The sequence below is a fragment of the Gadus macrocephalus genome, chromosome 18 (genome assembly GCF_031168955.1).
Source record: "Gadus macrocephalus chromosome 18, ASM3116895v1".
NCBI lineage: Eukaryota > Metazoa > Chordata > Actinopteri > Gadiformes > Gadidae > Gadus > Gadus macrocephalus.
In genome coordinates, this window is record NC_082399.1 from 10,558,066 (window position 1) to 10,575,990 (window position 17,925).

The following is a 17,925-nucleotide window of genomic DNA, read 5'->3' on the forward strand; positions in this document are numbered from 1 at the left end:
CGCACGCACGCACGCACGCACACACACACGCACACACACACACACACACACACACACACACACACACACACACACACACACACACACACACACACACACACACACACACACGCCTCCACACACGGGGAAGTTGTCAGAGTGTGCGTTTGGTTTCAGGGAACGGTCATAAATGCAGTGTGTCTCCTGGCTCGGCTCTGCGTCTCCTTGCCCACATGCACAGATTGAGGTGTGTACCACCGAGTGTCGTCTGTCCGCTGGGAACCAGGAACGCGCTGCCTCTTCTTTGAGTGATCGTGAAGCTCGTATAGTCGCTCGATCGATACCTTTTTTCTGTAGAAGTGATCCCGGAGGATCAACCACATAGGAGCTGAGATATGTCTCGGGAACCGGACGATGTCAACAAGCTGACCGAGAGCACCTACAAGGTAAGAAGAGCACATCAAATAATATCATATGATGTGATTCTATAGTGACTTTTTTATTAGAGGTTTTTTTATGATGAGGTCTCCGTCAGTCGGTTTAGGTTATACATCAGTATACGGGACTGCTCTTATTCCAGAGACATTATTTCACCCCAGCTGAGTTTGAAAGTGCACTATAACCGGTATAAAAAAAGTTGCCTCGATCATTCTTGGAAGTCGCTGTATAGGCTGATAGTCCGACAGTAGTGATCCCAGACAGTGGAACATGTGATCGGCATGGCTAATCCGAAGATAAGAGATACCTATATACATCTCAATCCACACTGATCGAATCACGTCCAGGCGACACCTCGCCAGATCAGGGGTAAATCTCTCAACAACACTGTGAACAACCAATCGGCATTTGTGCGTGTGTGCGTGTGCGTGTGTGTGTGTCTGTGTCTGTGTGTGTGTGTGTGTGTGTGTGTGTGTGTGTGTGTGTGTGTGTGTGTGTGTGTGTGTGTGTGTGTGTGTCTGTGTCTGTGTCTGTGTGTGTGTGTGTGTGTGTGTGTCTGTGTGTTTGTGTGTGTGTGTTGACCCATGTCATGATAGTTTCATTCACTATCTCTATCTCTCCTGGTAACAGTGGGGACTGGAGAGCCAGAGAAGGAAAAAAAGCGAGAGAGCGATATAGCGAGAGAGAGAACCTGTTTTGGGGGTTGTTTAATTTCGAGCACAACTCTTGATTCTCAGCAGACCGCAAGCCTTAAGTTATTGTTCTCGTTGGGGCGTGCCGGGGGAAAGGCTGGGGAGGCGAACAACACTCGATTGTTGAGGTGTTTCAATAGGTAGGGCGGGGGGGGGCTCGTGGCAGACTCCTTGTGGCAGACTTCGTTATAGAGCTGGAGAAAAAGAAAAGTTAGGAGGGTTTAGTTAACGATTGAACATTGTATTGCTTTTGTAGTTAAACGGCGTCCCCTATGTTATTTAAAGAACAAGCACACACACACACACACATAGCCTACACACGCACACACACACACACACACACACACACACACACACACACACACACACACACACACACACACACACACACACACACACACACACACACACACACACACACACACTTGCACAGTGTGTGTGTGTGTGTGTGTGTGCGTGTGTGCGGCCTCTACCCTACTCACAATATCATTATTTATAATGTTTTTGGGCGGAAAGAAAGCGCTGACTCCTATCTTGGAACAAATTTATCACTAAAGTTTGGGTTTGTCATACTAGATGTTGTTTTCCTCTCTCTGCCCGCTCTAGAATGTGATGGAACAGTTCAACCCCGGGCTCAGGAACCTGGTCACCCTAGGAAAGAACTATGAGAAAACCGTCACAGGTAAAGCCCTCGTCTGAGGAGAACAATACCACTCAGGCACACATGGTTCTGCATTGTTCTGCATGACTGGCTGCTCCCAAGATCACTCACTCACAAGATCAAATCAATCAGCTTTACTCAATGAAGGCCCAAAAACACATCCCAAAATACCGCAACCATGAAAACTGTTCCAAGTCAATCAAGTAATCATACTTATGGTTGAGATAAAGGGAAGTTGATACTTTTAGTTTCAACTGAAACTAAATTCAATTTCAGAGTAAGTTTTCCAAAATCACAGGTTCAATATTTTTTATATCTTATTTTGATTCTTTTTTAAACTGTATGGCAGTTGATTTTTGCAGTTTACACTATAATTTAATTGTTCAGATCCTGTCCTTGTAACGCAGACGTCTCTGATTGTTTGTTCTCTCCATCCCAGCCATGGCTCTTGCAGGGAAGATCTACTTTGATGCCGTCTCGAAGATTGGAGAAAATGCTACAATATCCCCCGTCTCCAGAGAACTCGGTGAGTGTTGTTTTGACTGACGCCACACACACACAAACCATAACACACTCACGCCCCCTCCTCCTCCACCTGTAATATGCACGGTATACAGCCAAAATGTTTATAACATTTTCCGCTGAGTAGACATAGGTGTTCAAAGAGTCAAGCTAGCGTAATACGGTTTTGGTTATACCATCCTCTCATTTTTATCACCTTTTATCACCTCAATTTGCCAAGGGAACGGGGGGAGAATAACAACATATCCTGTTCACACGACCTCCTTGTCGATCTGTTGATATTTCTTTGTGTCTCTGAGACTTGAGCTTGCACAGTGAGTCATTCACCTGTCTGTGACTCAGCGCCGATCATTATCCCTGAGCTGGGGAAATACAGAGATGCCCTGGTTCCACCCAAGGGGGTGTGGTGCAGGGGGTACAGAATATATATCGGCCAGTCTGGTTCATGTTGTTACGAGTGTTGCCTGTGTGTTTGTGTCTATAAAGGACATGTCAGCTCAGGTTACAGTGGCTGTGATACAAAGACAGATGTGCTCCACGGAAATCCTTGGCAAATGGAAACGTGGTCTGTGAGAAAAACAAACTATAATAAAATCGTGACACGTTATCGTGACAGTCTTTTTGCATGCTTTTCGGACCTTTCTACAGGGCTTTCTGTGGTTCATAGTTTTGTCCTATCACTACACTGAATCATTTCATAATGCTGTCATTAAGGAGAGGAACCAAAGCATGAAATCTAAGTGGAATCCTAACCCCTTAACCCCTAACCCCTTATCCCCTAACCCCTGACTCCTAAGCCTGAGCCTGAAATTACCAAATGTAAAAAAAAAAGAGGCAAAAACAACAACAAATACTTAACAGAGCAGACAATAACTGAAGGAGCAGAAATATTGCATATTGTTCCAAAAACCAACATTTAACTTCGGAAAAATATGTTTGTTGTTATGCCAGCAGTCTTGCATAGACAAGAACCAAGAGAGAGAGACACAGAGCCACAACTAGAAAATCAGATGGGAAATCAACCTAGACCCAATCAGAAATGGTTATACCAGTTGGATTCCTACATTTTGCTCACCATTTGCCTTGATGGCAGCACTGCTTGTACAATTTAGAAAAACATTTGCTTTCGATGTGCTGGCCTCTCTGCATAGGTTGTCCTAAATAGAAATTGCTGGTAAGAAAATCACTGAATTGATATGGTTGAGAAAACCCAAGGTGCAACAAATGATCACTTTGGAACAATTTTCATCCCTCCATTCCGTTGATATGGCAACATTCATCGTCATGTCAACCAGGTTATGTGTTCTTATCCCATTATGTTTCACTGTGATAAGAAAGAATGACTGTTGGGCGAACCTCGGCTTAAGCTGAATACAATCCTTACAATACACATGCATGAAACCAATAAGACATCAATTCAGTTATGTGAAATAAACTGAAAGTTGACTACACGGACTGATGCCTCGTGGAGCATATCATACATCATTCTGCCATTCCGATCTGTTTTGAATTAGCTTTAGGATCCCATCACAAACAAGATGGACGCGTCCCCTTGGAAGTTTTCCTTTTTTAGAGCATATCTCCCAGTCTTCGGTCGGACTCTTTGCAGGGCAGAAGTGACAACGGCAGGGCTGTGTGAATTCTCTCACTCGTCACACAGAACGTTAGAGGCAAACAAACTGAACAAACAGCCGGACGGACAGAGATTTTCATTCTCCTCAAACCCCTCTCCCACCAGATCCCCTTCCCATCAGGCTGCACGGCCAAAAGTGTTTCACGTAGTTGGATTTTGATCCTCATCTGATATCACTATGTTCAACCTGCAGACTATCCAAGGAATCCCTGGCTTTAGTGCAGGCATAGAGATCAGTGACATAGTGATGTAGCTCTCCATCTTCATGGATTTTTATTTAAATAACTCATTGTATTGTTCGGTTTGCTCCTGGTGAGGTGACGTCTCCATTCATCAGTCAGATTGTAGTTTTATTATTTTCAGAAAGATATTTGAATTGCAGAAATATTTATGTTTATATAACATTCATAACTTTTTAAGAGATGAAACATAGGCCTTTTTTACAAAATACATTTCCCATACACAGGCCTTAACATATAGTAAAGTTCTACTCCCCTTTGCTCTCACTCCTCATCCCTTAAAGACGAGGTTAAAGTGTTCAGTGTGGTCCCTAAAAGTAGCTGGTACGAGTGCAGTACAGGTAGCCATTACGGTGGTTTGACCTCCCTTCCCTCTCCATGACTTTGTAAACATTAGTTCTGTCCACACAACTTTGTAGCCAACAGCCAAAGTCATCACGTTATCGCCTTATAAGGGCAAGGCGATTAAACTCGGAGAGCAAAGTTTTGGACGGCGTACAAAAAGCACTTGTCAGATTCCTTGTGGTGTGACCTTTTGCGTCGGCTTTTAAAATAGTATTTAAAATTAGCCCGACCACGTAGACATGGTAATCATTTCGGGAATGTGGTCAAAAAGGACAGCGTCTTGGTCATAGGGAGAGTGGCTTTAAGGTAATTTAAGGTAGTTTGAGGAACTTCAGAAGCGATGATTGCACTACAAAAGAAGGAGAGAGTGGAAGGGCGAGTGTGCACGAGTGCCACAAAAACAAACAAGGACATTCTAAGTTCCCTTCCTGTTGTTAAGCGCTATAGAGAAAGGTACTTGTGCTAAACACATGTATCTGTCATTATTGAAGGGTTAAGCCGGAGCCACTTCCGTCTAATACATACATTGTACCTACCGTGAAACCTAAAGGCCTCCAGGGTAGCCGGTCAATTGTCACCATTAAATCCCTTTTTTAAAGCCAAGTGGTTTGAGCTCCCATACCCATATCTCTGCAAAATCAGAACCTATTGTGTGTGCTTCAAATATGACATTCGGTATTGTATAAATCATCGACCCAGAGGGAATAAGAAAGCACAACACACGATTCCAATCAGGGTTTTCAATGGGTCTAGAATTAGAGACTTCCTGTAAAGACACACTGCTGTTGTGCCCTACAGGGTGTTGCCCCAAAGCAGTAGGTTTCAACAAAAAGTGATTGTAGAAAGAACAACAACCCCACCACCACCACCTGCACCACCTCTTCCACCATTTCTCTTAGCTATACTTGTCAACCCTCCGCTGACAGTGGGGCTATTTGAAACACTGAGGTCGAGCTTTCAGTGGGACTCAAATGGTAATGGCTGCCTGCCCAGATTGAGGGCAGATAGTTTCAGCCTGATTACTTCTGTAAAGCATCTTTGCTTTGGAGAGCAGCCAATTTACTCCTCTAAACGGGGGATGAAGTCAGTCACGGTAGGCTGAGAAAGAGTTTGTGAATCTTCAAAACTGCTGGCTTGGGGATGTTGACGTGGGTGGGATGATTTGGGATCCGTCCAAAAGACTGCGACGTCGACAGGATGCGAAAGACCATTTCTCTCTTATGAGAGATATGACATCACCAGTATCCCCTGTACATTCAAGAATCAACTATTGCCTAATATCGGCAAGTCTTTCTCTCTCTCTTTCTCTCTGCCAGACGGATGGATTGATAGATCTCTGTTGGGTGTCAGAGACCCAGCCCCCGTTTCTGATCTCTTGCTGTCTACCTCCCTCTCGCTCTCCCTCTCACTTACTCAACTTCTCTCTCTCTCTCTCTCTCTCTCTCTCTCTCTCTCTCTCTCTCTCTCTCTCTCTCTCTCTCTCTCTCTCTCTCTCTCTCGCACACATTTTCTTCTCTCTATCATTTTCATTCTATCTCTAGTCTAGATTTTGTCCTTAAATGTTCCACATATCTTAACCATCCAAGCCTTTCTAATTGGCTAATTGCCTTCACAATGTTAACACCTCTCTGCAGATATTTATATGTATGTATATGCATCAGCATCTCAGATATGTTGTCTGGTTTCATTCTACTATCACTGTATCTGTGTCATATTGAGTTATACAGTTTGATAAGACACCATAACATCTTCTGGGAATTTACCCTAAGAGAAAAATAAACAGGGGATAGTTTGGTGACATGGAACATGATGATGATTCACTGTTACAGGGCTCTCACCCAGAAGAGCTATTACCGTGGGTGGCTTTTGTTTGAAATCTCTATTCTCTCCTTTCCTACGGGCCTTCACAGGAACCAATAGTAGGCCATAACTCCCAGGGGCTCGGGCCTCCATATTGTCACAGCTCCTCTACTTTCTTACATACACAATAAACAATAGTTTAAACAGCGGCGCCGAGCAATACCTGCTCACTAACCATGGCAACGGGGCACTTTGGAACCCCTTGTTTTCACTTGACAATAGTAGGGTTAAGGTGAGATAGCAAGATGACATTTTGACCATTTTAAAGTACAATCTTTGTATGAACTTCGTCCACGTATTAGCTCTACACAAAACCTTCAGCACCACATCTTCTCAACTGGTGGGCCGCGACACATAAGTAACCTATAAACCTTTATCTTTAGAAAGAATGAACTAATGTGTTAAGTCATGGTTCAAAGGCTCACTATTTCCTAGAGTTTAGCCCCAATTGTTGCAGCTTTTTGTTCGCTCCATGTGGGTTACAGTGCAGGAAAGGATTGTTGATATGGAATATTAGTAAATCGATAGTAAAAGGTTAAACCAGTTGAGAACCACTGCTCTATGGGATTTGGCTCGTTGCTACTGGGACACAGAAGAGTACATTCACATTATGACATTGAGTCACACATTTTCATTACATAGAACAGGAGTTGTACAAGGAAATAGTGAAATCAATCAAATTCAAGTGGCTGTTATCTCAAATTGATCAGATATGAATACATAATAGACCAATTAGTCTCTTGGTTTAAATAAATGGCAATAGAAACTCTTAGCGTCCATAGATAAAATGTCCTTGATAACATCAGATGTACTGCCTCCCAGACTATTGCCAAATAGATTTGTGAGTGTGTGTGCGTGCATGTGTGTGTGTGTGTGTGTGTGTGTGTGTGTGTGTGTGTGTGTGTGTGTGTGTGAGAGTGAGATTGTGTACGTGCACCTGTACTTGCATGCGCACCTTCTTGTATGGCTTATTATGACAATATTTTATCAGGAAGGAAAATAAAGTGCCCATAGCAACACCCAACGATTTGCCCCTCCCTCCCTCCCTCCCTCCCTCCCTCCCTCCCTCCCTCCCTAGCCCTCTCCTGAGATGAACGTAATGGAGAAGACATCTAGTGGTGACCACAGTGAGGCAGATGGGACGTCCCATGTACAGTACACTGACCCCTGGGGTGCAGCCACTTGGGTTCACCTCCAACCTGTCTGGCACCATTTACTTTAAGGGGACATATATCGACCGCAAACTGCAAAGTTCAGAGCGAGTTCAGCTGTTGGATAAAGAATGAGAATGGCTTAACCACACCGATGTTGCATAAGAACCCCTTTAAACATGGATTTGTATGCGTTTGGTCATATGATATCCGATTGCCCAGAACGCATGTTTTAAAGGGGGGGTCTTTTACTTTCTGAGGCCTTTGTTTAATATTTGAAAAATTACACACACACACATTATCCGCATTCAGGTATATTAAAACAAAAACTGTTATCGCAAGAACGTACACACAACAGCTCAGTATGCCAAAGAGCAGCGCCACCAGTCCGACATGTGAACTATCATGTACAATTTGTCACGATTATAGGCTATCCTATAACTTTATCCATTTATTCCATCACTTACCACTACCTATGACACCACAAGGTTTAAATCATGACGAGTCACCATGTCATCTGCAAGGAATGCTTAAGGTGTAACCTTGGTAGATGCCATGACATCAAATTATAGACGGCAAGTTTCTTGTGATTGACCTCATTGTGTTTCATTCAATATAACTTGAGGCATAACTCGAAAACTGGCAAGATGGCTTCCCTAATGTGTAATCACCTTACTTACACCTCCCCTCAGAGTGAGTCACCGTAATGTTGTCATTGTGTTGAAGAAGTCCACTTCATATCTCTCCCCTACTTCCTCCTTGCTCTGATTTCGCGTAAGTAGAAAGGCGGTTTATAGTTTAAACAATTGATTGTTGGTGTGTCTTGCCTTGGAAATGCTTTGTCTACAGAAACATGTGAACACCGTTGAAAGTTTAGTACAAATTATATTAAAGTTCCTGTATAAATCTTTACCTGCCATTCTACCACCAAATCAAAGTGCTTTTAAAAGGAAAAACATTTGCTTTAACTGTATGTACTCTTCTTGGCTTGTTCTACCTCTAGCTACATGCATGCCTCATGTCGATTAGCCATTATTGCCACAGGGACAGAATAACAACTAGTCCACCATCTCAAGTGTAACATTTCCGCATTGGCCAATCTTAGTGCCCTGTGAAGGTAAACAGTGGTGTCTGCCAGGGCTTATCCTGTTCAGGTGTGCTGTACGGCAGACTATTATCCAGGCCCTTGGCATCACAGGTGGAACCCTACAGGTGTACCTTGACCTTTTAGATCCCCCCCCCCCTTCACTCCCAACCTCATCACCTCCCCCCCCCCAATCCCCCTGTGCTCATTGGGTGCTGTTGTTGGCTGTTGGGACTGTATAAACAAGATCAACAGCTCCCCCCCCCACCCCCCCCCCCTCCGCCCCCCACCCACAAACACACATACATACACAGACACACACACACACACACACGCATCACCGCTGCCACCGGAGCACAAAGAAGGCCTTCACCAGTACTTTCTGGGGACCTTTCGGAGGTCAATGTTGTTGTAGCTGGACCCTGCAGCCGTGGTTCAGAGGGCTACTAGGTGTGTGTGTGTGTGTGTGTGTGTGTGTGTGTGTGTGTGTGTGTGTGTGTGTGTGTGTGTGTGTGTGTGTGTGTGTGTGTGTGTGTGTGTGTGTGTGTGTGTGTGTGTGTGCGCCTTTGTGTGTGTGTGTGTGTGTGTGTGCATGCATGTATGTGTGTGTGTACAGTATATGCGAACGAGTGTGTGCATATAGGGGGCACTCAAACTCGTGCCCATATGCGTTTGCTTAAGTACTCGACGCAGCTGATACGCTTGTTCCCGTTCTCCTCCACCTTTCCCAGAGCCCTCCTAGAACAGAGTAGCACGGAACGGACATTCTGCAGAGTCCTGCACGCACCCGCTGTGTATTCTGCGGTTTGCCAGAACACTGTTTGTCCTGTAGTGAACCTTTAGGTCTAGATGTCACCCTATTGTGACAGAAAGGGTTCAGGTCTGATTGTCCCTCGCCGTCTGCTGTATTGAGCGGTGCCCATTGTCCTCGGCAGAACGCCTGCCGCCAATCGCTGGGATCGGTCTGTGTGAACGTGGATTGTTCTCATCTATGGCAACAGAATAAAACGGTTCTTATTATACAGCTGTTCAAACACTGACAGCCGGAAAAGGGGCATGTGATAGTGTTGTCGGTAGATTCGTATTTAGAGTGTCCCGTGCTGGTCTGTTGAGTTTATGAACTGTATTCAGAAAGAATTGGTTTGTGGGCCGTAAAGATTGTTTTGATGTAAATACTCATGTACGGGTATACACACTAGAGCCAGCTGACACGTTCATTTGTGTCTTTATTTGACTGCAAGATTCTTATATTCCAAAGAATACTTTCTTGCATTCCAAAATGCATTTTTTTTGCCTTTCATCTCACTTCTTATCTGTTGTTTTTCTAATCTGCGTGATATGCTTTTTCTTATCTGTATTATATTGTATTGTCACAACAAGGACAACTAACCACACCTAGATACATGGATGTTATCAAATAATCCTATACACATTTTGATTAATGGGATGCCAAATTCCTGTCCTTTATCAGAAATACCATTAGACCACCATGTATTTCAATGTGTTGTAATATGTTTTGGAGCTTTTCTTTTCTTTTTTTTATCAATTGTTCTTGTGTCACGTTAATCAAAACGCGTCTAATCTACTTGTATATCTTTGTGTCTCCAAGGCCTGGTCCTCATGGAGATCGGAGAGACCCACAAGATGGTTCAAATGGAACTGGAGGAGAATGTAAGTACAATAGTATTTGGTAGAAATAAGTTTCATGAGTATCTGTTGAGGGACCATGGCCCTGCTGTTTGCTTGTTATGCAGAGGGAACGACATAGTTCCAAGTTAAGTGTTCATCTTATCAGATCTTGCATAAATGCTGATCCGATCAGGACTCAGGAATTGCCAGTTTTTTTTTTAGCAGCGAATGCAGAGCACAAGCTGACCTCTTGACTGACGCAAAGATATTCCTGCTTATATGCCCATGAGCAACCGCTGTATGGATATTTACCCTATGACGCGATCCAATGCGCCGCGGTGGGACACTGAAAAGCCACAGTATGCAGTGGAAGCCCTGGGTTTTACGTGTAATCATTTGAGGTAGTTCAGACCACCAGAATCATGTGGGGGATTGTACGGCCTCTGGACAATGTCGTTAACTCACCAAGGTTACGTGGTCACACACACACACGCACACACACACACACACACACACACACACACACACACACACACACACACACACACACACACACACACACACACACGCACACACGCACCTCTTTTATGAACAATTATCATTCCAGAAAGGCCTCTCTCGCTCCGTCACCTCGTAACCATAATCTTTAGATACCTAACCGAAGTATTTCAGCAATAGGCAAGAATTCCACTTGAGAACAGAGAGATGGCCATTTTTGGTCATGCTTTACTTAGAGTTTTTAATAACATTTGAATCTAGAGGTGAAGGGGAAAGATCTGAGTGGATGGCAGAACCGGCTTCAAGCTTGGTGTTTTCTCTGGGAAGAATGCTTTGAGTACCTGGCGCTGGAGAGACACAAACCTGAGTGACAAGTCACATGTACAATTAGAAAGACACAAGTCACATGTTTGAACCTTCCGGCATTAAGCAAACGCTGACACTGCAGAAGTACAGATGACTTGACTTGATTTATCGTGAAAGGTGGTGTCTTTGTGGTCTTTTTATACATTGGGAGTATTTGCAGTGTTGTATAGTAGCGAAGTAGAAATACTTCGTTACTGTACTTAAGTAGTTTTTTTGGATATTTGTACTTTACTTTACTACTTATATTTCTCTGTACTTTTACTTTTACTTCGCTACATTTTGCGAAGAAAACGGATACTTTTACTCCACTACATTTCCCTTGAAACCTTCTTTACTCGTTACAAAATCAACTCATCTTTAGAAAAAAAAAAATGAATCATGAGAGATATGAGGATAACGTCGGGGACTGTGGTAGAACACAGACTGCGAGCCTGTTTGGCGAATCAGCTGTCCCAGCGCACGTTCGCAAAGCCCCCTTGCTTAGTTACTGTTGCTACGTCGATCAAAACTCCTACGACTGTCAACACACAAATGCATGGCTAGGACGAGGGCAAGGGCTATCAAAATTCTACTATTTGTATCAGGCTGGTTTGTACACGCAGTATTACAACACTATCTTATACATTTCAATACGCTGTACATGTGCCATTTTTGCTACAAAGCTAATTTAAATACCCTTTTTGGGCAGGGACTTAAGTTTTCCGAAAATCCGCGATCCTGGATGACACCAAAATCAATATTAAGTAACGTGTACCAGCGCTTGCGGGATAATAGGTCGGGCTATGATATCTGTCAGTGTCAGTGATTTTTTTTTTGGAGTAACTCCGCTACAGCATCCAGATCATGGCAAAATGGACTGCAATATGCAGTGGAAGGATGTTTTCAAAAAAGATCAACAACGAAGGGGAAACAACAATAATCAAAGCAAAATCATACAGGTCTCAATCAAAAAATTAGAAACTTCACGACCTCAAAATAAATACCACCAGCACAACATTTTAAACTAGTAAGGTTCTTTCACCGCTGGGTAATATTTGTATATAATATTTCAAGCTAGCTAATAACCTATAAAGATTATTTATTCTTATTCCATCTCTGGCGAGGTATCTATCTAGCCAGTTAGTGCTAAGGCATGATTGGACGAGGGCAGTTATAGGGAGGAGTTTCGATAACGGTTACTTGTACTTTTACTTTCAGTACTTAAGTACATTTAATATCAGAAAAGTACTTTTGATACTTAAGTACAGTAAAGATCAGATACTTTAATACTTTTACTTAAGTACTATTCTAAAAGGTGACTTTTACTTTTACTTAAGTAATTTTCCAGTAAGGTATCTGTACTTTTACTTAAGTATGGCTTTTGAGTACTTTATACACCACTGAGTATTTGTATCATTGACTCTATGATACTTTTATGCCACATGGGATAAGAGGTGGGAACAAGCTAGTCTTAATGTCTTGTTGTGTTATAATGTGTTAGTTGTGCTCTTATCTTATGGTGGAACTTAACTTAGCTCACTGTCTTTGTATATTCATAGCTGAAAAACCTTGCACCTTGTTCATTACAAAAAAAAATGCTATAGTAGTTATAACAGTAAACATAGTCATGTCACACCTATGGATATATTCATTATCATATAGGCGCACAGTGATGGTGATTCTGATTAGATAGTGGCCACATACTGAAATGGAATTATTGATAAATTACACAAACCTGCTTCTGTATCACAAATCAACATGTTGGAACAAGTTGAAAAGTAGAATATATGCTGTACAGCATTGGCTCCCAACATTTTACATTGATTTAGGTGTATCACAAATTCTCATCAAGAACTTTTGTAGTCAGTTAGATATGTATTTTTTTATCAACAATTAATAATTATTTTTACCTTTGTCTGTATTTTTCTGCAGTCCATCCTAAAGTTACACCCTTTGGGTCTACAACTGATCGGTTTTGCAACAGGGGCGAGCTGTAAATCATTAATGCCCAGCATGTTGATAAGCCTATCCTACCACAGGAATCCTGTCCTCACAGAAAAATTGTCAGAGTAATATTTACGTCTCCATTGTCTTCACAGTTCAAGAGGTTCCACCGTGAGATCATCATCGAGCTCGAGAAGAAGACGGAGATGGATGTCAAATACATGAATGTAACTACACCGCCTTGTGTCTGGGGTTGTGTGGGGTTTGGCTATGGTGGTGAGGGAGTGGCACGCTGCCATAATCGATGCAGTGTTGACACCTCCTTGTCCAGCATGGCCATGGGTCTGTCCGTCCATCCATTTATCCATCATCGATCAGTACGTCCATTCTGGCATAATCATCCATCCAGCTATCTTCAGACCTCCTTCAATTCAGCCATCCATCCATTATCTATCGCTTGTCTATTCATCTGTCCATCTATCTTTCCATTTATTATTCCATCCATCCGTTCGTCCTTCTGCATTCATCGATGCATCCATCTATTCATCTATCCATCCATCCACTCATCCATCCAAAATTCACCCATTCATCAATCATCCATCTATCCCCTCATCCATCCATCCAGTCATCCATCCATTCGTCTATCTACTGCTATATCCATAAGGAGCATATCACCGTGTCTCCTCAGGCAACCTTCAAGCGCTACCAGACAGAGCACAAGGTGAAGCAGGACTCTCTTGAGCGCTCCCAGACCGACCTGAAGAAGCTGAGGAGGAAGAGCCAGGGGAAAAGCTCCTCCAAGTACGACATCAAAGAGAATGAGGTAGGACATGCTGGAAAGACCTCAAAGAACTCACCGGGCCCTTACCCTGTGGGCGGGCGTTGGAGAACATTGGCCACGGGCAGCTGGTGCTAGCGAGGTTCACTGTAGCGTTGCTGCTGTGTGCTGGGTGAAATAGAGGAGCTGTACTTGAAGGTAGTGGATTGTATTGAAGTTCTTATGCCGAGAGTGTGTAAAAGCTAAGCTTCTTGTTAAATGAGAGTTGTTATTTAAAATATTTAAAGTTTAAAGAACAACATTGATGACAATGAACGTTGGCTTATTGGTTTATTCAGACATTTCTTATTACGTAACTGATCAAAGTAGATTTGTATTTTCTAGATAGGCCGGTTAAAGTGTCCATTCACGTTGCTCCTTCAATGTTCATTTAGAGTTTAAGTAATATTATTAACTTATTCACAAAATTATTGCAACATTTTTTTGAATTTTGATTTTACATCTGAGAAAACTGAGAAATGTGTTTGTGAGTACGTAAACACATCTGCCCACATAAAATAGGACAGATTTCCATCATTGTGTTTTCAAGTAGTAAGGAACAGAGCATACATGAAGGCAAAGTGTTTAACCGGGTGTGGCAAGGTGGGCACATGAAGTGTTCCTCCGTGTTGATGTTGCCATGCCAACAGCTCTTTGTTCCAGATTTATCACGGTGCGAGGGCCATTCGCTATCGCCTCAATGGTCTCAGTTACGATGCGGAAAAAAATTGTGTGCTCATCGAAACACGCATACACCCTGATGCACGAGAAGACGCGCATGGATGGATGCTCATATCTTCATGCGGAACTCAAACACACAAACGCACACACACGCACAACCACACATGCAAACAGACACACACACTCACACACACACGCACACACACACACAGTAGGGTCACACCGGGATTTACACCTGGCCAGGTTTCATTTGATTACAGAGTACAGAGTAGTTGGTTTAAGGGGAGGGTGGGCATGACGAACAGTTGATAAATTGATGATCCAAGTGGCTTGGATGAAACATCCCCCCACCCCTTTGCACAGCATCAGATCTTTAGCTATCTGCCCGCCGATCTTTATGCAGTGTGTACTAGTTTGGGTCGGGTCCATTTTATTGGGTGCTGTGCCTTTATTGTGAAAAGGTGGGGTTTTCTGGGTTAAATCTTGCGTTTACTGTTGACGACAAGCCAGGGTGTGTCTTGTGTGTGTGTGTGTGTGTGTGTGTGTGTGTGTGTGTGTGTGTGTGTGTGTGTGTGTGTGTGTGTGTGTGTGTGTGTGTGTGTGTGTGTGTGTGTGTGTGTGTGTGTGTCTCTCTCCCCCTCCCACTATCCTTCACTCTCTCCCTCTACCTATCTTGTCTCTCCCCCCTTCCCTTACCAATTATTCAGTCCTTATCTCTCTCCTGCTCTCTATCCACACCTCTCTCTCTCTCTCTCTCTCTCTCTCTCTCTCTCTCTCTCTCTCTCTCTCTCTCTCTCTCTCTCTCTCTCTCTCTCGTTGTGCCTGTTCATCCTTGTTGATTGGCTTGTTACGTGGGGGGGAAATTACTTCAGGGAGAGCAATGGAGAGCGATAGGGAGAGAGAAGTGGGGGACCATCTGACCAAGTATGTTCTTTTAAGGGGTCCGCCCGCCATCAGACAATGAGCTCCAACGTGACCCCCCACTCTGACTCAAAGTGATCCTTTGTGGCTGAAATGGAGACTGAAGTGCCTCAGAGCAAGCGATAAGAGAGAGAGGGGGACAGACAGGGGGAGTGCCCCAACTAAGTACGGAGAGGGAGGGAGATAGAAAGGTGAGCTCGGCCTCTCTGACACCCCACAGCAGGAAAACAAAAAGACTGGTCCCAGGAGACCTACCACATTCACCATTGCCAGGAAGACCGAGTGGGGTGGGGGGGCCGAGGGGGAGTAAGGAGAGAGAAGTCATTAAAATCCCGGACCCCAGAATTTCTCTCTTTCTCTAGACTTGTGTGTTGTATGGGTGTGTGTGTGTGTGTGTGTGTGTGTGTGTGTGTGTGTGTGTGTGTCTTCCTTCGCCAGCTCTATGGCAACGCGTGTCTCTCAGCGAACGTATCGAGTTGGCCCTGGTACCGGGGGGTGGGTGACTGGCTGGGTGGGAGGTTGTTTGTTCACGTGTGTGTGTGTGTGTGTGTGTGTGTGTGTGTGTGAGTGTGAGTGTGAGTGTGAGTGTGTGTGTGTGTGTGTGTGTGTGTGTGTGTGTGTGTGTGTGTGTGTGTGTGTGTGTGTGTGTGTGTGTGTGTGTGTGTGTGTGTGGGGCGGAGGAACCGAACTCTGAGCCAGGTCTCAGTGTGTTCCGAGTCCTCCCCCTGCTCTGTGAGATTGGCAGGTGGGCGCTGAACTCTAATAACGCTGAGATCACGACGTTGCCGGTCTGTTCACCGGCCACCGCATGGTCCAGCAGTCGCTCTCCATCCTCCCGCCCACTGTGGTCACTGTGTGTGTGCGTATGTGTACGTGTGTGTGAGCGTGTGTGTGTGCGTATGCGTGTGCCTGTGTGTGTGTGTGTGTGTGTGTGTGTGTGCATGTGGGTGCTTCTGTCCGTGTGCCTGTGCTAATGGGAGTTTCTTCATGGGTCAAGACGAGGTCTTGCATTATATAAACCTCAGCCAACTTAATACACGGTACAGTACAGCGTGTACCTTGGCAACACAAGGGATGAACGACCCTTTCTTGAGACTAGTAGCACGCGGAAGAAACACCATTGCTTCGGTTTTGCTTTCACTTCAGTGTGACAGTCGGCTTTCCGTCGATTGAATGATGGTTGATGATGTTCAGGGGGTCCATTTTGACTCCAGAACGAAAGATCGAGGCTTCATATCCCTGATGACCACAGCGTACATACAGACCTCCTTGTGGGACCTGTTCAGGAATATCATGCCCCCCCCCCCCCCCCCCCCTGACAATTTTTTATTGAAACGTTTTTTTTTAATAATATCCATCCAACCATTTCCCTGTGCCCTTATGTTGACCTTTGACCCTCCCTCCCTAGTACCTGGAGACCATATCGTCGCGGCAGACGGACATGCAGAAGTTCATGGCCGAAGGCTGCAGGGAGGCGCTGCTGGAGGAGAAGAGGCGGTTCTGCTTCCTGGTGGACAAACACTGCATGTTCTCCTACCACATCAACACCTTCCACAACAAGGTCAGCCAAGGGGGGGATACCCTGTGGGGACGGGGCTTGGTATGACAAACATCTATTCGGTTAGAGAGGGGAAATAAATGGGAAATTCATTGATTAATTGCGGATGAATGGTTCCGCTAATTCTAAATAGTAAAGCTCACTAGGGTAAGGGGTTAGGGTACGGCCTACGTCTCTCTCCATCTCACACCCCCACTCCTCCCCTCCCTCCCGCAGGCCAAGGAGCTGCTGGAGGGGAAGATCTCCGGCTGGCAGGAGAAGTGCAGTGATGCCACCAAGGTGCCGGACACCATCATGACCCTGATCGAGAGGCCGCCGACCCCCCTGGCCGGCACCCCGGGGTCCTCGCCGCGTGTGGATCACTACAACCGCGTGAGTGGCCTGAGGGAAGAGGGAGACACGTTGGAAAAGGACGACCTCTATTTAATGAATGACTTTCTTTAAATGCTCAATGCTAACGCTAGCTCCTGTGCTCTTCCTCCAGAGGAACGCTGAGTCCATGGTTCCTCCCCCGGCCCCCCAACTCAAGGCCCAGATCAGTCCTCTGGCTAACCTGTTCCACCAGGAGACCCAGCCCCCCGTCATCTCCCACTCGGACCAGCGCTCAGGTACGTGGGTGTTGGTGGTCGTCAAGGAAACGCGATTAAGTCACAATATGTGACTTAATCATCTTTACCAATATGTTACTCGCTGAGGCTCCCTGGTGTGGATATCACTCACTCTAGTGCCCGTTTACTCTCGTGGTCTTATTTTTTCCTTATGCTTCATCTGAATATCAATAAAAAAAACAGAGTAAAACCATTAACCAATCAAAAGCGGTGAGGAGCGATCCATTCAGCCACCAAAGAGCCATAAGTATCATAAAAAAAACAATGGTGGACTTCAAATCATTCCCTCACCTCCCTCCCCTCACCTCCCTTCTCCACCC

The 17,925-nt window shown here is 44.6% G+C and overlaps 1 protein-coding gene across 1 annotated transcript in view; it reads left to right on the top strand.

Annotated features, from left to right (window-relative positions):
- Window positions 1-122: 122 nt before the first annotated feature.
- The window catches only part of baiap2l1a (BAR/IMD domain containing adaptor protein 2 like 1a), a 23,805-nt gene continuing 6,002 nt past the window's right edge, over window positions 123-17,925 (top strand). Inside the window, exons 1-9 of the mRNA XM_060036193.1 lie at window positions 123-425; window positions 1,716-1,791; window positions 2,210-2,296; window positions 10,214-10,275; window positions 13,176-13,247; window positions 13,709-13,843; window positions 16,848-17,000; window positions 17,214-17,369; window positions 17,482-17,605. Coding sequence (XP_059892176.1) covers window positions 375-425; window positions 1,716-1,791; window positions 2,210-2,296; window positions 10,214-10,275; window positions 13,176-13,247; window positions 13,709-13,843; window positions 16,848-17,000; window positions 17,214-17,369; window positions 17,482-17,605 — 916 coding nt within the window. The 5' untranslated portion in view covers window positions 123-374. The remainder of the gene's footprint in view (window positions 426-1,715; window positions 1,792-2,209; window positions 2,297-10,213; window positions 10,276-13,175; window positions 13,248-13,708; window positions 13,844-16,847; window positions 17,001-17,213; window positions 17,370-17,481; window positions 17,606-17,925) is intronic.